The 15450-nt window shown below is 33.1% G+C and overlaps 1 protein-coding gene across 4 annotated transcripts in view; it reads right to left on the bottom strand.

Annotated features, from left to right (window-relative positions):
- Positions 1-15450, bottom strand: part of ANLN (anillin, actin binding protein) — a 124704-nt gene that overhangs the window by 18539 nt on the left and 90715 nt on the right. For 2 of the 4 annotated variants that reach the window (XM_058528166.1, XM_058528183.1), the window contains exons 9-20: positions 12356-12466; positions 11387-11625; positions 10290-10435; positions 9857-10004; positions 9078-9213; positions 8261-8443; positions 6578-6704; positions 5711-5759; positions 5564-5620; positions 4923-4961; positions 4631-4652; positions 3590-3702 (exon numbers count right to left, since the gene is read on the bottom strand). In XM_058528166.1, coding sequence (XP_058384149.1) covers positions 3590-3702; positions 4631-4652; positions 4923-4961; positions 5564-5620; positions 5711-5759; positions 6578-6704; positions 8261-8443; positions 9078-9213; positions 9857-10004; positions 10290-10435; positions 11387-11625; positions 12356-12466 — 1370 coding nt within the window. Of the gene's footprint in view, positions 1-2422; positions 2477-3589; positions 3703-4630; positions 4653-4922; positions 4962-5563; positions 5621-5710; positions 5760-6577; positions 6705-8260; positions 8444-9077; positions 9214-9856; positions 10005-10289; positions 10436-11386; positions 11626-12355; positions 12467-15450 lie in introns of all 4 variants that reach the window. The other 2 variants (XM_058528173.1, XM_058528193.1) reach the window with 2 other exon arrangements.

Below are 15450 nucleotides of genomic sequence, written 5' to 3'. Positions count from 1 at the left end.
TTGAATTAAAGATTACAAATATAAGAAAAAATTCAATTGGAGAGGTTGCATCATTAGAGTAAAATGGCAACACACGTGTATTTAAAGTGATATTGACTTCTGAGTCAATATAGAAAGGAAGATGCTATTGTCTGTCATTCCTGCTGCCCAGTGAAAAAGAATGACATCCTAGTTGGAATAATCATAGTTCAGTCTAAATATGAAAGCTTTTATTGTAAGGTTAGTGTCCAACAATTTAGTCCTCCAACACAATAAAGAAAAGTTAAAGGGAGAATTTGGGGGCAAAATGTATAGATTTCAATAGACTAATTCCATGAAACAAACCACCAACTTTCTAAATTTAAAAGGCATCCATAACGTAGAATCAAAACATCATATGCCTCACTGTCGTATTTGTTATAAATTCTCTTGCCTTTTTCTTTTCCATATGGTCAGTTTTAAGCTCCTTAGGCTGTCAGTGCGAATTAATAGAATTCTGTTGTTTAGCCAAGAGAATGCTGCTGGTAAAAAGAATCTCAGAAAAATGAGAAGAAAATGTCCCCTTACTCTACAGCTGTGAAAAGTAGGCAATATTCTTGGGTAGAAGCTTTTCCTGATGAAGTGAATTGAGAATATTCACAAAAGAGTCAATGTTACTATCCCCTGTTGAGTGTGAAAATGTATGATCCTATTCTGTTTTCTGTTTAACAAAAGGGTCTTTTAAGATATCCGCACCTCAAAGATTATTGTTAAGAGCTGTAAAATGTAATCTACAACCAGGGTGACTGTGTAATTTTTCATACACTGGGATATTTCTGAGAGAGAAAGCAATACTGTTAATAATTATACTGGGCCAACAGGCTTAAACCAGGATAGCTTGGGGCACACTAGAATGCCTAGTCACTCTTCCTAGAACCTCAAAATTCTACAGTGCTAATTAGTTTTTACTTCATAACTATTTGCTCTGATATTATTTAAATTGACATCTCTACTTCCTGGAAGGTATAAATACCTATGAGGTTTCTTTAAGCCAGAGGATGAACTGTGGGATGTCCTTCTCCCTTTATCCACAAAAGTATGATAAAACCTATGACTATTTTGGATTCTCGATTCAAAGAAAAGATTTAAGAGTCTGTGACTTATTGAGATTCATAATTTAAATTCCAAGACGCCAGACTTTACGTCAGATATCTATAACTTGAAATAAAAAGGCGATCCACCATTAGTGGCATACTAAATCTGTAGAGCAAACAGCCTGGGTTAATCTCAAAACAAATTCCATTCTGAAGGGGATCTCAGAATTTGAAGAACATCTAAATTTAATTATTTTAAATATTCTCGTATCAACTACAAGTTATTGGAACAAATATCTGCTTCCTCCTGCCACTCACAAAAGTACATTTGGGACAAATTTCACATCTAAATTGTATTGTATTTGACTCAGAAAGAGAATTTAGAGAATTAGACACAACGAATTAAATTTAGTGATTTGATTCTGCACTCAATCATGTGGTGGCTATTTAAGTTACAATTTCAAAGGAATCATTAAGAGAATGGAAATATTATAATTTATTTTTAATTTGTGTGACATTTTAAGTTAAAATGGCAGCCAAAAAATTTTTCAAAAGAGCAGTCTATGTTTAACACATTGAAATCTCTTTCATTTCAGAGATTAATAAAATCTTTTACGTATGTAGAAATTGACTATGTGACAACACTGAGTAAGGAATGCAGTTCATAGAACCTCAGTTCTTACACTTATCTAATTTGCAAATTTGGTTCTAAGAATTTAAAATAAAATAAAAAATACTATCCAGCATTTTGTAAATTAGTATTTCTATATACTAACGAAATGTTTGCAAGTGATTTTAACAAGGATATTAAAAATCCTTTAAAAAAATCTTTTAAAATATGATTATATTTAGTATAATTTTAGTGTTAAATGCATTTTAGTTTGAAAATTAATAAACAAAGCATCATCTACATAGCAACATGCCTATTAGACAATTGAGACCATAACAGTTTTCAATTTTTACTTAAAACATCACCAATAGCTCTTTCAATATATGGGAGGTCAATAATATCGAATAAATTTTAGTTTTAGACATAGTTATTAATTTGGTATTTTAGTACCCAGAAAATCAATGTTGAAGTGAACCTTACAGAACTATAACATAAAAAAAGAATATAGGAAAAAAGCCCAAATACCAAACATGCATGAAAAAAATAGAGACCTTTCAAAGAAATCTTTAAAGAATTATGAGAGCAAAGAAAAAGATGCCCATCTGCAAGAGTCTAAAGAAAGAATAATTTACATAATATCCTTAATTATTCAAAATAAACAAGAAGATATAAGAGTGGTTAGTGAAACAAATACATATGGGCTAAAAATTAAAGACTGATTTTTAAGATCATTAGTTTCAAGCAAAGAAAATATGGCAACCTTTTCCTGGAACATATAGCCCAGTAGCTCTCGCTCTTTTACATCATAATTTATCTAAAACAAACAAAATAAAAGACAAAGAGAAAAAAGACCCAAGATCATTCAATTTGCTAAACTAGCTGAATTACTAAATAAAAAGTCACATGAATTTTTAAACATTAACATGTTAAAATACATTTATGCATTAACAATAATCAAAACATAGTCTGTTTTGTGTCTATCAACTAAAAGAAAAATGGTTCATAGAATTTTAAAGTTAGATTGTTTTCATCTAACCTAATGACACAGTCATGTGTCACTTAATGACAGGGATATGTTCTGAGAAATGCATCATTAGGGGATTTTGTCATTGTACTTACACAAACCTAGGTAGTATAGCCTACTACACACCTAGGCTATATGGTACTAATCTTATGGGACCACTGTGGTGTACATGGTCCGTCATTGACCAAAACTTCATTATACGGTGCACGACTGTATTCTATACTCGGAAAGCAAGACCCCAGAGAAATGAAGTGACTTGTCAACGTTAAAGAGGAAATTACTAATAGGGCAAACACTAGAAACCAGGCCTCTTAATTTTTATACTTTTACCTCTATATTCTGACTATAGAAATCTCTTATAATATTTTAAAATATCTCTCTATACAGCAGCAGTCTACCCAAGGACTAAATTTCACCTCTAGTTCTCTCACTCCTTAAAATGGTCCTGTTAGCTATTAAAAGTTTAATCATATCAGAGTATGGTGGAAAAGTATTCAATAGTGGTATTATGCAGATCTGAATTTTGAAGCTTTAAATTTGGGGAGGAAAGTATGAGAAGGAAATCCCTTAGATTCATGAGGACTTTTCTAAGAAATTAACCTATCTTTCCCTATCTTGTCAAAACCAAATCTATAAAATGTTACTCATTTCAAAATATCAGTTCAAATGGGCAAGAAACTATGTTTAAAACTGTAAGCTTAACATCTACATGCAAGACATAAATTCCTTGAGTCAGAACTGACATTTAGAATGAACAAAAAATATATCATGTAGGTACACCCATGCCTAGCTAGACATACAATTCTAAGAACATACATTTTCAGCAAAAGATTTCAAATACTTGAAAGTACTGGGGCATTTCCATTGACCTAATTTTTCTATAAATAAATAAATTTGGATTACCTTGTCCAGAGCAAATTTAGTGTTTCCTACTGAAGATAATGACAGTGTGTAAAATCCAACAAGGGCAAAGTTGCTGGTACGCACAGCATTGAGACCGCCTGGACTGGCCATAACTAAAGAAAAAGGAAATGAAGTTTATTGCAGTGTGACTTTCATAATGGGAAATAACAATTCCTCACCCACTCCAATAGAATGAAATTAAATTGCCACAGAGAAAACTGCTTCATTTTCCTCCATCTCTAAATATGGGGGGGGAATAAATCAACTTATTTCCTAATGAAAGAAAACTGTTAAGTATTTTACATTTAACTTAAGTAAGGTACAGGCATTCCTTAACATTTGGGATAGATGTGTTTTTAAAGACACAGAACCTAAAAATCTACACATAAAAAAGCAATTTTCCTATAAGACATACAAAAAGACTACATTGCTATAGTCTAGGATGACATAATCAGCAGCAGAGACTATATCTGCACAGTTCTTAGTTACTTTCTCGGGCCAAGAAGAGACCAAAAGCCCAAAGGAAGTGAGTGAAACAAGCTCAATCCTAATCCCCTTTGGAAAACCCAAGCCTAAAGCCATTCTAGAAAAGGCCTTTCCTGGCTTACTGGCACCCGGTTCACAGTGAACTAGAAAGATCCTTTTCTGACATGACACAAAGTAAGTCATGATCAGTAAAGCTAAAAAAAGTAAACTCTGCAGTGTGGATAGCACAGAACACACCTACAGAACAATAGAAGCTAGGGTGGAGAGTAATGCTACCTGCTGTAGCTGTCAAGGGACGAGGTATCATATGTGGACCGCCTGCCAGAGCTGAATAATGTGATGACTGTTGGCTGTGGTGGTATCTGACAAAGGGGCAACCAGACAGCATGCTATCCTGGCCAGTAATCTTATATGTTACGAAAAACCATATGGAAACTATTATTCAACGGAGACTCAGGTAAACACTCATAAATCAAGATGGCTATATGTATAAGTATGCAACTGATTAACTCTTTCCCTTAGTCTAGTGTCTCAAATAGTTCAAGATCCACTTACCTGAAGAATAAAGGCTGCTTTTCTAAAAAAAGGAATGAAGAAGAAATATAAGTTATTTTCTTTATTTGATACAAAGATTTAAATATTAAATACAAAACTCTTTAACACTGCAAGGACTACATTTCAGAAAACATTTTTTTTTCCTACATAAATATCAGAGATTTCCCCCCCATTAGTATATTTTAAAGACTTGCCAAGTGTTAAGGGTTTAGAAATGGTTAACCAATTCACAATCATATGTGTAAAATGAAGATTTTTCAAGGAGGCTCAATTTTTTTAAACTTCTACTTACTGTGGTTATAGATGTGAGAAGTCGCTTTGGAGTAATAGCCTAGAAGAAAAGATAACTTAGTATAATTCCCATTAAACATTTTGATTCAGAGCTTAAAACTAACTAAGCTTGAGATACTCCCACATAGAAAATAATTCTTAAATATGAATATATTATAGTTGAGTCCTTTATTAAGGCTTTATCCATACTGTCATTCCTTTCTTGCTAAAGCTAAATAAAATTCTTTTAAATGACATAGAAAAAGAACAAAAGAGCAAAGACTAGGAAGGATGGAAAATACGCTAGAGGTTCTATTCCTTACACCTGCACAGTGACCACATGCTTCTTAAGTACTGTTTAGAGGAGTTAGTGAGACAAGAGTTCAGAGGAAAGGCTTGAGAAAAGTTTAAAGAGGTAATAAAAGTTAGCTGTAAAGTAAATATAGAGAAAATAGAACTATCAAGCCTGAGCGTATCAGTAGCTTACACTTAAATCATGATCACTCACTATAAGTTTACCCTCAGTATTCATACCTATTAAACACAGTAACTAGAAATTTAGGGCATAAAAATGATCCCAAAACTTGATAAATTAAATTAAAACTGATATGATATCTATTATTTGTGATTATAATATTTTTACTGGCTTTCTTTCATTCTCACCTTGGACTTGTATGTCTTTTTCTTCTTATCAGGGCCTGTGGGTTCTTTCTTTTGCACCTACACACAACCCCAAAGCATAATTAGCTTAAAATCTGATCTTTAAGAAAAATATATTATTAGTTAGTTTAGAAAGCTTTAACTGCTTACCAAGCTGTAAACTTCAATATTTATTTCAAAGTCATTGGACACATCTTGCCTGGAAAAATAAAGCATTAAAACTATAAGAAAAATATCGTTATACCATTAAAAATGATGCCACAAATACTGTTACTCCTGAAAGTACAGAAATTCACTGTGCTTTTTTTTTTTTTAATTTTTTGTTTATTGCAGTAACATTGGTTTATAACATTGTAAAAATTTCATGTGTACGTCATTGTACTTCTATTTCTGCATAGATTACATCATGTTCACCACCAAAATACTAATTACAACCCATTCACTGTGCTTTTAACTAAAGTCAATATGTAGTCATAAAACATTAAAGATTATAAAAATTGATAAGAAGTTTATTTTTTCCTATAATAAAACTCAAATATTTTCTTTAGTATTTTATAACTCAAGATCTTCAATAATAAAAGTAATTTTTTTTCAAACTGGATTTTGACTCTAGTTTCAAAATAAATCTGTGATGCTAAATATAAATGTCTTTTCATTAAGATTGAATACTAAGTACATTGTGAGATTTTAAAGCATATATAAAAAAATCATGGTCCCGATTTTATATATATATATATATATGCATACACATATACATGTACATATATATATATTTTTTAAACACTTCACAACATTAAATACCTTTAGTCACACAGAAGAAATGTGCTACTCAACGAAAGGAAAGACTGGAAACATATAAAAGAGTTAAACCAACAAATTAAAAACTGAGTTATTGGCCCATATAAAACGAATGAACATACTGCATTTAAAAGATCATAAATGCCACCTGTATGCTTATACCGTATTAATTCTATTAAAAGAAAAATGTGTTTGAACCATCAGACCTAATTTACTTACAAAGTAAATGTAGTAGTGAATGTCAGAGCATCGCCATTAAGAGAATTTGAAGTATTTGCTAATGGTGTGGCTACTATATTTTCAGCTCCTGCTTTTAGTATAATTAAGAAATAATAATTTGCTGCATCTGCAAGAAATAATCACATTATATAATAAGTATAAGGAAAATCAGATTTAGATAATCAGCATTCTGGAAGACCAAAGGAATAAGTTAATACTACAACTAATTTACATAAAATTTATTTAAAAATTTCTAGGGCCGGCCCCGTGGCGCAGCAGTTAAGTGCGCAGGCTCTGCTGCTGGCAGCCCGGGTTCGGATCCTGGGCACGCACCGATGCACCTCTTGTCAGGCTATGCTGTGGCTCATCCCACATAAAAGTGGAGGAAGATGGGCATGGATATTAGCTCAGGGACAGTCTTCCTTGGCAAAAAGAGGAGGATTGGCATGGATGTTACCTCAGGCTGATCTTCCTCACAAAAAATAAATAAAAAAATAAAATAAAAATTTCTAAAATCAACTTTCCAGACACAAAAAGATAAGTAAGACATAAGTTGAGTCATAATCCTGGAATAAGCATCATTAAGGTCTCTTCCTATTATGTGAATTGAAATAACTTCACTCCGCACCCCTCAATTTCTGCTGACTTAGAATTTTGTCTATTAACCTCTAATTCTTTAGCTAATAGTATATACTTCTAAAGGGAAAATTACGGTTTGTTATTTCAAGACTGAGATTAAAATACTATATTTCTATGAAGGTTACTCAGAGGTAAATTCTAAGAAAAACATGAATTATTTTTTCACTATTTGTCATTAAATAACCATATATCTCAAGGTACATACTGAATTACCAATAGATTTCTGCTCAAACCTGCCAAAATCAGACAACAGCAAGAAATGGAACTTAGGTTACCTCATTCCTGCAATAATGCTCAAACTTTTAAAGATCTCCATTCTTTACCTTCCCTGTACCTCAAATTCACTCCTCACCAAGTTTAGCCCTCCACCTATGTCTAGCCCTCCTTTCCCTCACAGAGAATGTTCCACACAAAAAATTAAAGGAACCTTTAAAAAAAAAAAAAAGCATCTAAAATTTAATAAAACTTTAAGTTTGCTGTAATTACTCTGTCCTGTTTTCAGAACCTGGTGTCATATTCTCCTTTACCCACTTTGCTTATACATGATTTTTAGTAGAATACATAGTTTGGAAAAGTTTACTTATTCAATGTAGAGGGGACAAAGAGAATAAAATTTCAATAGAAGTATCTACACTGTGGTGTTCTTTACTCCCACAACCAGTAATTCAGGATTTATAGAACAAATTTCTATAATGGGGTGAATTTTAAATAGAATAAAGTAAAATAAGTTATTTTAGATGTCCCAATACTTTCCACAATAAAATTAATTAATGAAAGTCGAATGATCTGCTGTATCAGGATAACTCATCTTAGGAAAATATTTTATGTTGAAAATTATGTTTAATTAGCCTTACTTTCAGTTAGAGCCATGTTTGTTCTTGTGTGGATCAATAAGCCCATATATGAAATTTTCCCTTGGTTATTTTTATACACATATCCTCATAAAAGGAACTAAAGACCCAAGATACAAGCTTTACATCTTTATGCATGCTCTACTTATTCCCATTTATGATCTAGAAGTGATACAAATAAAAATCACCATACCTGGTTTCTGAACTGTACTGCAGACAAAATCGGCTTTTAGAGGCAAGCGGATTTCTGACAAAGTAACTGATCCTTTGGACGGGACAAACTCACTTTGGGATATGGGACCAGCCTTATTCTTCCTCTGAGGCCCTTCACTCTTCAATTTATTCAGTTCATCAATCAAAAGTGTTCTCTTCTCAGCTATGTAAAAATATGCAAGTTAATATTTCAAACATTAAAACAGCAACTGTTTCTAAAACAGACCAATTCAAGAAAATGCACTGATTGGGCAATTATACATAAGACCAAAGATGAAATCAGTAACTCTTTCTTTATACAAACAGGTGGTAGGCAGTTGGGTAAAACCATGATTGCTCATCTGTTTACCAAGTCCTTATAATTTAATACTTCAACTTTGGGTCAGTTTTCCTGTGTGGTATAATCTCTCCACCCTAATATACGCTGTCATCCATCACCACACATACACACACAATAAAATTCATACACTTTTTTTAGCTATATATAAATAGATAGGTACAGAAACAGAGTGTGTGTATATATACAAATATATGCATATATTCATTCTTGACATACTCTTCACAACTACATTTCTTCAAATGCATTCCAGTATCTTTCACGCTTTTATGCAAACTACAGCTTTTACGTAGAGTTTTCACAAATCTTGTAAGCATAAGGAACAAAAAATAGATCAACTGAAACAGATTATGAGAAAAAGCCCTTTCTCTAATATTAGAGATTTCTGAATATACTAGACAAAATGAGTTTTTCCTGGTTTGAAATTGTGTTGGAATTGTTTCGGGTGTATCACACATACTTGCAATTAGAAGCAGTCTTTCCGCTTCAGCTTCTTCTAGTGACCCTTTTCCGTGACCTTCATCAACACAACAGCTAAGAGCCTGACTAGCTTGATAGATCACCGTCTGCTGCAAATTTATCTCACTACTGAGTTCCTGGGGAAACCAATGAGAGGAGAAAAAATTCACATTTTTAATCACCATTTTTGCTTAACTAATCCAATTGGATAATTTCCCAAATTTCCAGAGTAAAGTCAAAATGTTACAGTTTCACTGTTCAAGTTTCTAGATTATGCACAAAAAACATTTAATGTGCTATAATAAACTATAAACATTCTTCCTTATGAAAAGACTTTCAACTCATACTTATTAAAATTATAATGGGGGCTATGTCCAACAAGGTAGAGATTTAGAAACTATCTGATTCATTTCATTTAAATTACATGTATGTTGTAATTTTGTAAATGTTTTCCTTAGTGTAAAAGAACCTCTAAGAGCAAAATACATTTCACCTTTCACCATCATCTAATTTATCATTATACTTTAAGGATACATATGACAAACACGTTTAAAAATAAATATTTCAGCAATATCAAACAAGATTCCAACTTTTCCAATTAAGAGGAACTTTCTCAAATTAAACTGAATTCAAGAGCAATTTACGGAGCCCCTGCACATCAGACACTGTCCTGGTCACTCAGAGTACAGAGGTGAAGGAGGCTGGGCCCTTGTCCTCAAGGAGCTCAGTCTCATGCAGGAAACATTCCAAACCCAAAATCCTTTCCACATAAGTACATACCTGCATTTTCTGTTTGATATTAACTTGACAAGAAAAGGCATTCTTTTTTTCATCCAGTTTTGAAGTAACATCTTCCTTCCGAACAATCACCTGCTTTATTGAAGGACGTTCTGTTTCTTTGAATCTTTGAGATCTATATGCATCAATGCTTCAGGAAATAAGTTTTACTCTATTAGAAATCCAGCAACACACTAAGTACTCTCCTTTATTGAATATATCAGCAGAATTTGATATTGACATTGAAACATATCAGCAATTGAACACTTCACCAGAATGGAAAATGCCAGTGGGTAAAAGAGAGGCTGACAAAAGTTATTCCAAAGTTTTATACAGATTAATTATTAATAACATTATAATTACAAATAACACAACTTGTTGTGTCACTCTAAACCATGACTCTCAGTGAGTGAATGCCTTCTAAAAACGTTCTTACCTGTAAGGAAGATCACGCTCTTCAGAACCAATGCTATCACCAGACTCAGCTCTAGGGACACGGGTTCTTTGGAATTTTCCTGGCTTTGGACTTTCATCACTTATGCTGGTGTCTTTCAATTCCAATCCAGGTGAGGAAACTAAACTCTGCAGGGAAGCACATCAGATATCAGTAGATTTCGTGGATGACATGGATTCTAAATGATAATTCTGAGGAACAGAACGAATTCTTCTCTATTGTTAGGAAATAAACATCCAATAAGTCGACTGATTCATCATAAAAACAAGGCAAACTAAAATAAGTTCCTAAAAAGTAAATGAATAAATAAAAGTTCAAAGACAGCTGAAATCTACACTTGTAGTTCTTTTTAAAAATATTTCTAGGGCCAGCCCGGTGGCATAGTGGTTAAGTGCATGCACTCTGCTGCTGGCGGCCTGGGTTAGGATCCTGGGCATACACCGACATACCACTTGTCAAGCCATGCTGTGGCGGCATCCCATATAAAAAAGTGGAGGAAGATGGGTACGGATGTTAGCCCAGGGCCAGTCTTCCTCACCAAAAAAAGAGGAGGATTGGCAGATGTTAGCCCAGGGCTGACCTTCCTCACAAAAAAAAAACATATATACATATTTCTAATTGAATCAATTTCCAAACAAAGCTGCAGTTATTCAATTTAGGGTGACAGCTAATAACAGTAGTTAGCTCTCAATAAATGTTAGTTACCTGTCTGGTGCTAAATACTAATATAGTAATACGATTTAATATTCACATCAACCCTATGGCGTGGGCACTATTTTTAACATCATTTAACAGATGAAGGAACTATAGCAAAGAGGTTAAATAGCCTGACCAAAACATCAGTAAATGGCAGAGCCAGGATTTGAGCCCAAATGTCGGCCTTTTAAGCCATGTTACAGTTTGGATTTTATCTAAGTCAACAGGAAACCACTGAAGAATTTTAAGCTCTCTTTTAAGAGAATTAACATCGGGTTTGCAAAATCCCCTCGGCTACAGAGTGCCAAATCCCCAAACACCAACTAAAACAAAGGGAGATCCCAATGCTACTTAGTTTCTGTCTACATTTAGTCTTTCCTTACCTCTGGACTTACCACACCAACTGTCTGTGCTAACGGAGCAAGCAAAGACATTGAGGAGATATTCAGTGCATCTTCCTGTTCTTCGTTGCTTTCTGCTTCTGCTTGATCCATCTCCTCTTGTCTCTTTTCCACATCTAGTTCACCTTCCTCTAGGACATCACTGAAGATGTCATTAATTACTTTTGAACTATTGATATCATCATCATCATCCACGCTCATCTCAATTTCACGTACCACTTCTGAAAAATATTTCAATAGGTGAATACTGTAATTCAGACCTTTAAGAAGTAAACGGATAGCAGAGAAGACCTAACATTCATATGCTTACTAAGTAAACAGGAAAAAATGCCCAAGAAAAGCATCTTCTAAACAAAAAGAATAATAAAATATTACCAATACATGAAACCAAAATAATTTTCAAAGTTCCAATAACACTGTCTAAGCAATGAAGGTTGGAATTATCAAAAGCTGATTCAATGCTTTGGGTTTAGGAAAGAACATTAAGTAAGAACTCAAACTGCAGGATAATAGCCAAAAGCCACAGACTTACAAAAAATATTCTTTCAAATAACTCTTTTTTCTATTGTTGAGAGCTGCCTTTTCACATGGCAGTCAATAATAATGATGTTAAATATTAACATCATTAAGGGCAGGGTTCACAAATAAGCTTCAAGGGCCTTTAATTCCCCGAACAGTACATGCAGTGTGTGGAAACAGCAGCATATTTCCTTTCCCCATGAAAGCTGAGTCATAGCCTTAATCAGATTTTCACAGGGGTTTGTGACCTAAAGATAACTGGTAACAGTACTATATCTTTGTGGAACCGAGAGTATTTCTATAGAAAAAAAAACAAAAGCACAAGATATTTTGAAATACAGAACACTGTATATTTGAAGATGTGCTTCTACCAATATATTATTTCTTATACTGTGTTCAGAGTCCATAAGAAATAAAGAATAAAAAACTAACCAGTCTGCTGCTCAACCTTTGGGTCTGATGTTACTTTTAAGGACTTTTCCTCTTCTAAAAACAATGTTATTCTCAAAGGGCTAGACTTCGTCATTTCACATTCAGTGAAATCTAAAAAAATTTCAAGAAATATCATATTAACATATATATAAGAACCTACAATTTTTCAGTTAAGGAATCTTATGTATCTTTTTTTCTAATTATGAAACTATGCATTTCAAATCTAGAAATGTATAAAGTAGAGAATCCCCCAAAACACCTGTCCTCTCTTCACTTTCCCATCTCTCTCTTCCTCTCCACCAAGAGAAAGGGGACACCACTATTACCAAGTTATTGTTTGTTCTTCCAGTCTCCCCTCTACGTATACATATGTGCATATCCTTTTGTTTTATTAGAAGGTGATCAAATTATACAGGCTGTTCTGCAATTTGTTTTTCACTTTAAAAGAAAAGTGTCAATAAAAACATTTAACACAATAGCAATAGAAGGAAACTACCTCAACATAACAAAGGCCATATATAAAAAGCACACAGCTAACACTATACTAATCGTGAAAGACTGAAAGCTTTCCCTCTAAGTTCAGGAATAAGACAAGGATGCCCACTCTCACCACTTCTATCCAACATAGCTTTGGAAGTCCTCATTAGAGCAATAGGCAATAAAATGAAATGAAAAGTATCAAAATTTGAAAATAAGAAGTAAAATTATCTCTGTTCACAGACGACATGATCTTATATATAGGAAACTCTAAAGATTTCACAAAAAAAACCTGTTAGAACTAATAAACAAATTCAGCAAAGATGCAGGATATGAAATCAACACAGAAAAATAAGTTGCATTTCTATACACTAACAAGGAATAATCTGAAAAGGAAATTAAGAAAACAATTCCAATTATAATAGCATCAAAAAGAATAAAATACTTAGGAATAAACCTAATGAAAGAGGTGACAGAACTGTATACTGAACACTATAAAACATTGCTGAAAGACATTAAAGAAGACACAAATAGATGGAAAAACATCTCAGGTTCATGGATTGGAAGACAATATCGTTAAGATGTCAATACTACCCAAAGCTATCTATAGATTCAATGCAATTCCTATCAAAATCTCAATGGTATTTTTTGGAGAAATAGAAAAGTCTACCCTAAAATTTATATGGAACTTCACAAGACCCTGGACATCCAAAATAATTTTGAAAAAGAACAAAGTTAGAAGACAGACATTTTCAAAACATATTACAAAGCTACAGTAATCAAAACAGTATGATACTAGCATAAAGACAGACGTATAAGCCAATGGAATAGAATACAGAGCTCAGAAATAAAATCTCACACATATGATCAAATGATTTTTGACAAGACTACCAAGATGATTCAACGGGGAAAAGAGAGTCTCTTCAACAAATGATGTTGCAAAAATTGGATATTCACATGCAAAAGAATGAAGTTGGATCCTTATCTGACACCTTACACAAAAATTAACTCAATATGGATTAAAGACCTAACTGTAAGACTCAAAACTATAAAACTCCTAGAATAAAACACAGAGGAAAGGTTTCATGACATTGGATTTGCTAATGATTTCTTGGATATGATACCAAAAGCCCAGGCAACAAAAGCAAAAATAGGCAAATGGGACTACATCAAACTTAAAAACATTTGTGCATCAAAGGACACAGTCAACAGAGGAGAAAAGGCAATGGGAGAATATATTTGCAAATCACGTATCTGGTAAGGGGCTAATATTCAGAAGACACAAAGAAGTCCTACAACTCAACAACAAAAATCAAATAACCTGATTAAAAAAATGGGCAAAGGACTTGAATAGACGTTTCTTCAAAGATGATCTACAAATGGCCAACAACATCCAAACGATGCTCAACATCACTAATCAGAAAAGAAATGCAAATCAAAATCATGATGGTCTATCATCTCATATCCATTCAGATTGTCACTATCAAAAAAAAAGAAAATAACAAGTATTGGCAAGGATGTGGAGAAATTGGAACATTTGTGCACTGTTGGCGAGATTATAAAATGGTGTGACTGCTATGGAAGACAGTAGGATAGTTCCTCAAAATATTAAAAATAGAACTACTATATGATCCAGCAATCCCACTTCTGGGTATATAACCAAAAGAATTAAAAACAGGGTTTCAAAGAGATATTTGCACACCCACGTTCATAGCAACACTATGCACAATAGCCAAGAGGTGGAAGCAGCCCATATGTCCACTGACAGATAATGGGTAAACAAATGTAGTATATACACACAATGGAATATTCTTCAGCCTTAAAAAGGAAAGAAATCCTGTCACATGCTACAACATGGATGAACCTTGAGGACATGATGCTAAATTAAATAAGCTAATCACAAAAAGACAAATACTTTTGTACGATTGCAAATACAAGTGTATGATTGCACTTGTATGAGGTGTCTACAGTAGTCAAATTCATAGAAACAGAAAATAGAATGATGGTTACCATGGGCTGAAGAAAGGAAGAAATGGGGAGTTATTGTTTAATGGGTATAGAGTTTCAGTTTTGCAAGATGAAAAAGTTCTAGAGATCTGTTCCACAACAATATGAATATACTAAATACTACTAAACTGTGCATTTAAAAATTGCTGGCATAGTAAATTTTAGTAATGTGTTTTTCACCACAATTTTAAAAAATATACATTTTTAACTGTCTATGATACATTAAATGTCATTACATACAAAGCTACCTTATTCTTGTAAGCAGCTACATAATATATGACTGCATATATTTATTTAAACAGTCTTCTACTGGTGGGCATTTAGGTTACTTAAATCTTATTACTATTACAAATGGAGCAACAATTAATCTCTTTGCACATACATCTTGGCACACTAGTTCTAAGAATTCAACTTAAACATTTACAGAGAAGCTGAATTAAAGAGTATGCACACTTTACAATTCAACAGATATTACTGAATTTTTCTCCAAAAAAAAGGTGTAGTAATTTACACTCTCATCAAGAGCATGAGTTCTCACTCTGGAAAGAGAACTAAGGAAGAAGCATATTGCATGGCTAGAAATGAAAAAATAAGTGGAAATGAAGAAATGA

This window comes from Diceros bicornis, chromosome 3 (assembly GCF_020826845.1).
Source record: "Diceros bicornis minor isolate mBicDic1 chromosome 3, mDicBic1.mat.cur, whole genome shotgun sequence".
Taxonomy (NCBI): domain Eukaryota; kingdom Metazoa; phylum Chordata; class Mammalia; order Perissodactyla; family Rhinocerotidae; genus Diceros; species Diceros bicornis.
This window is presented reverse-complemented; position numbering and strand designations above follow the sequence as displayed.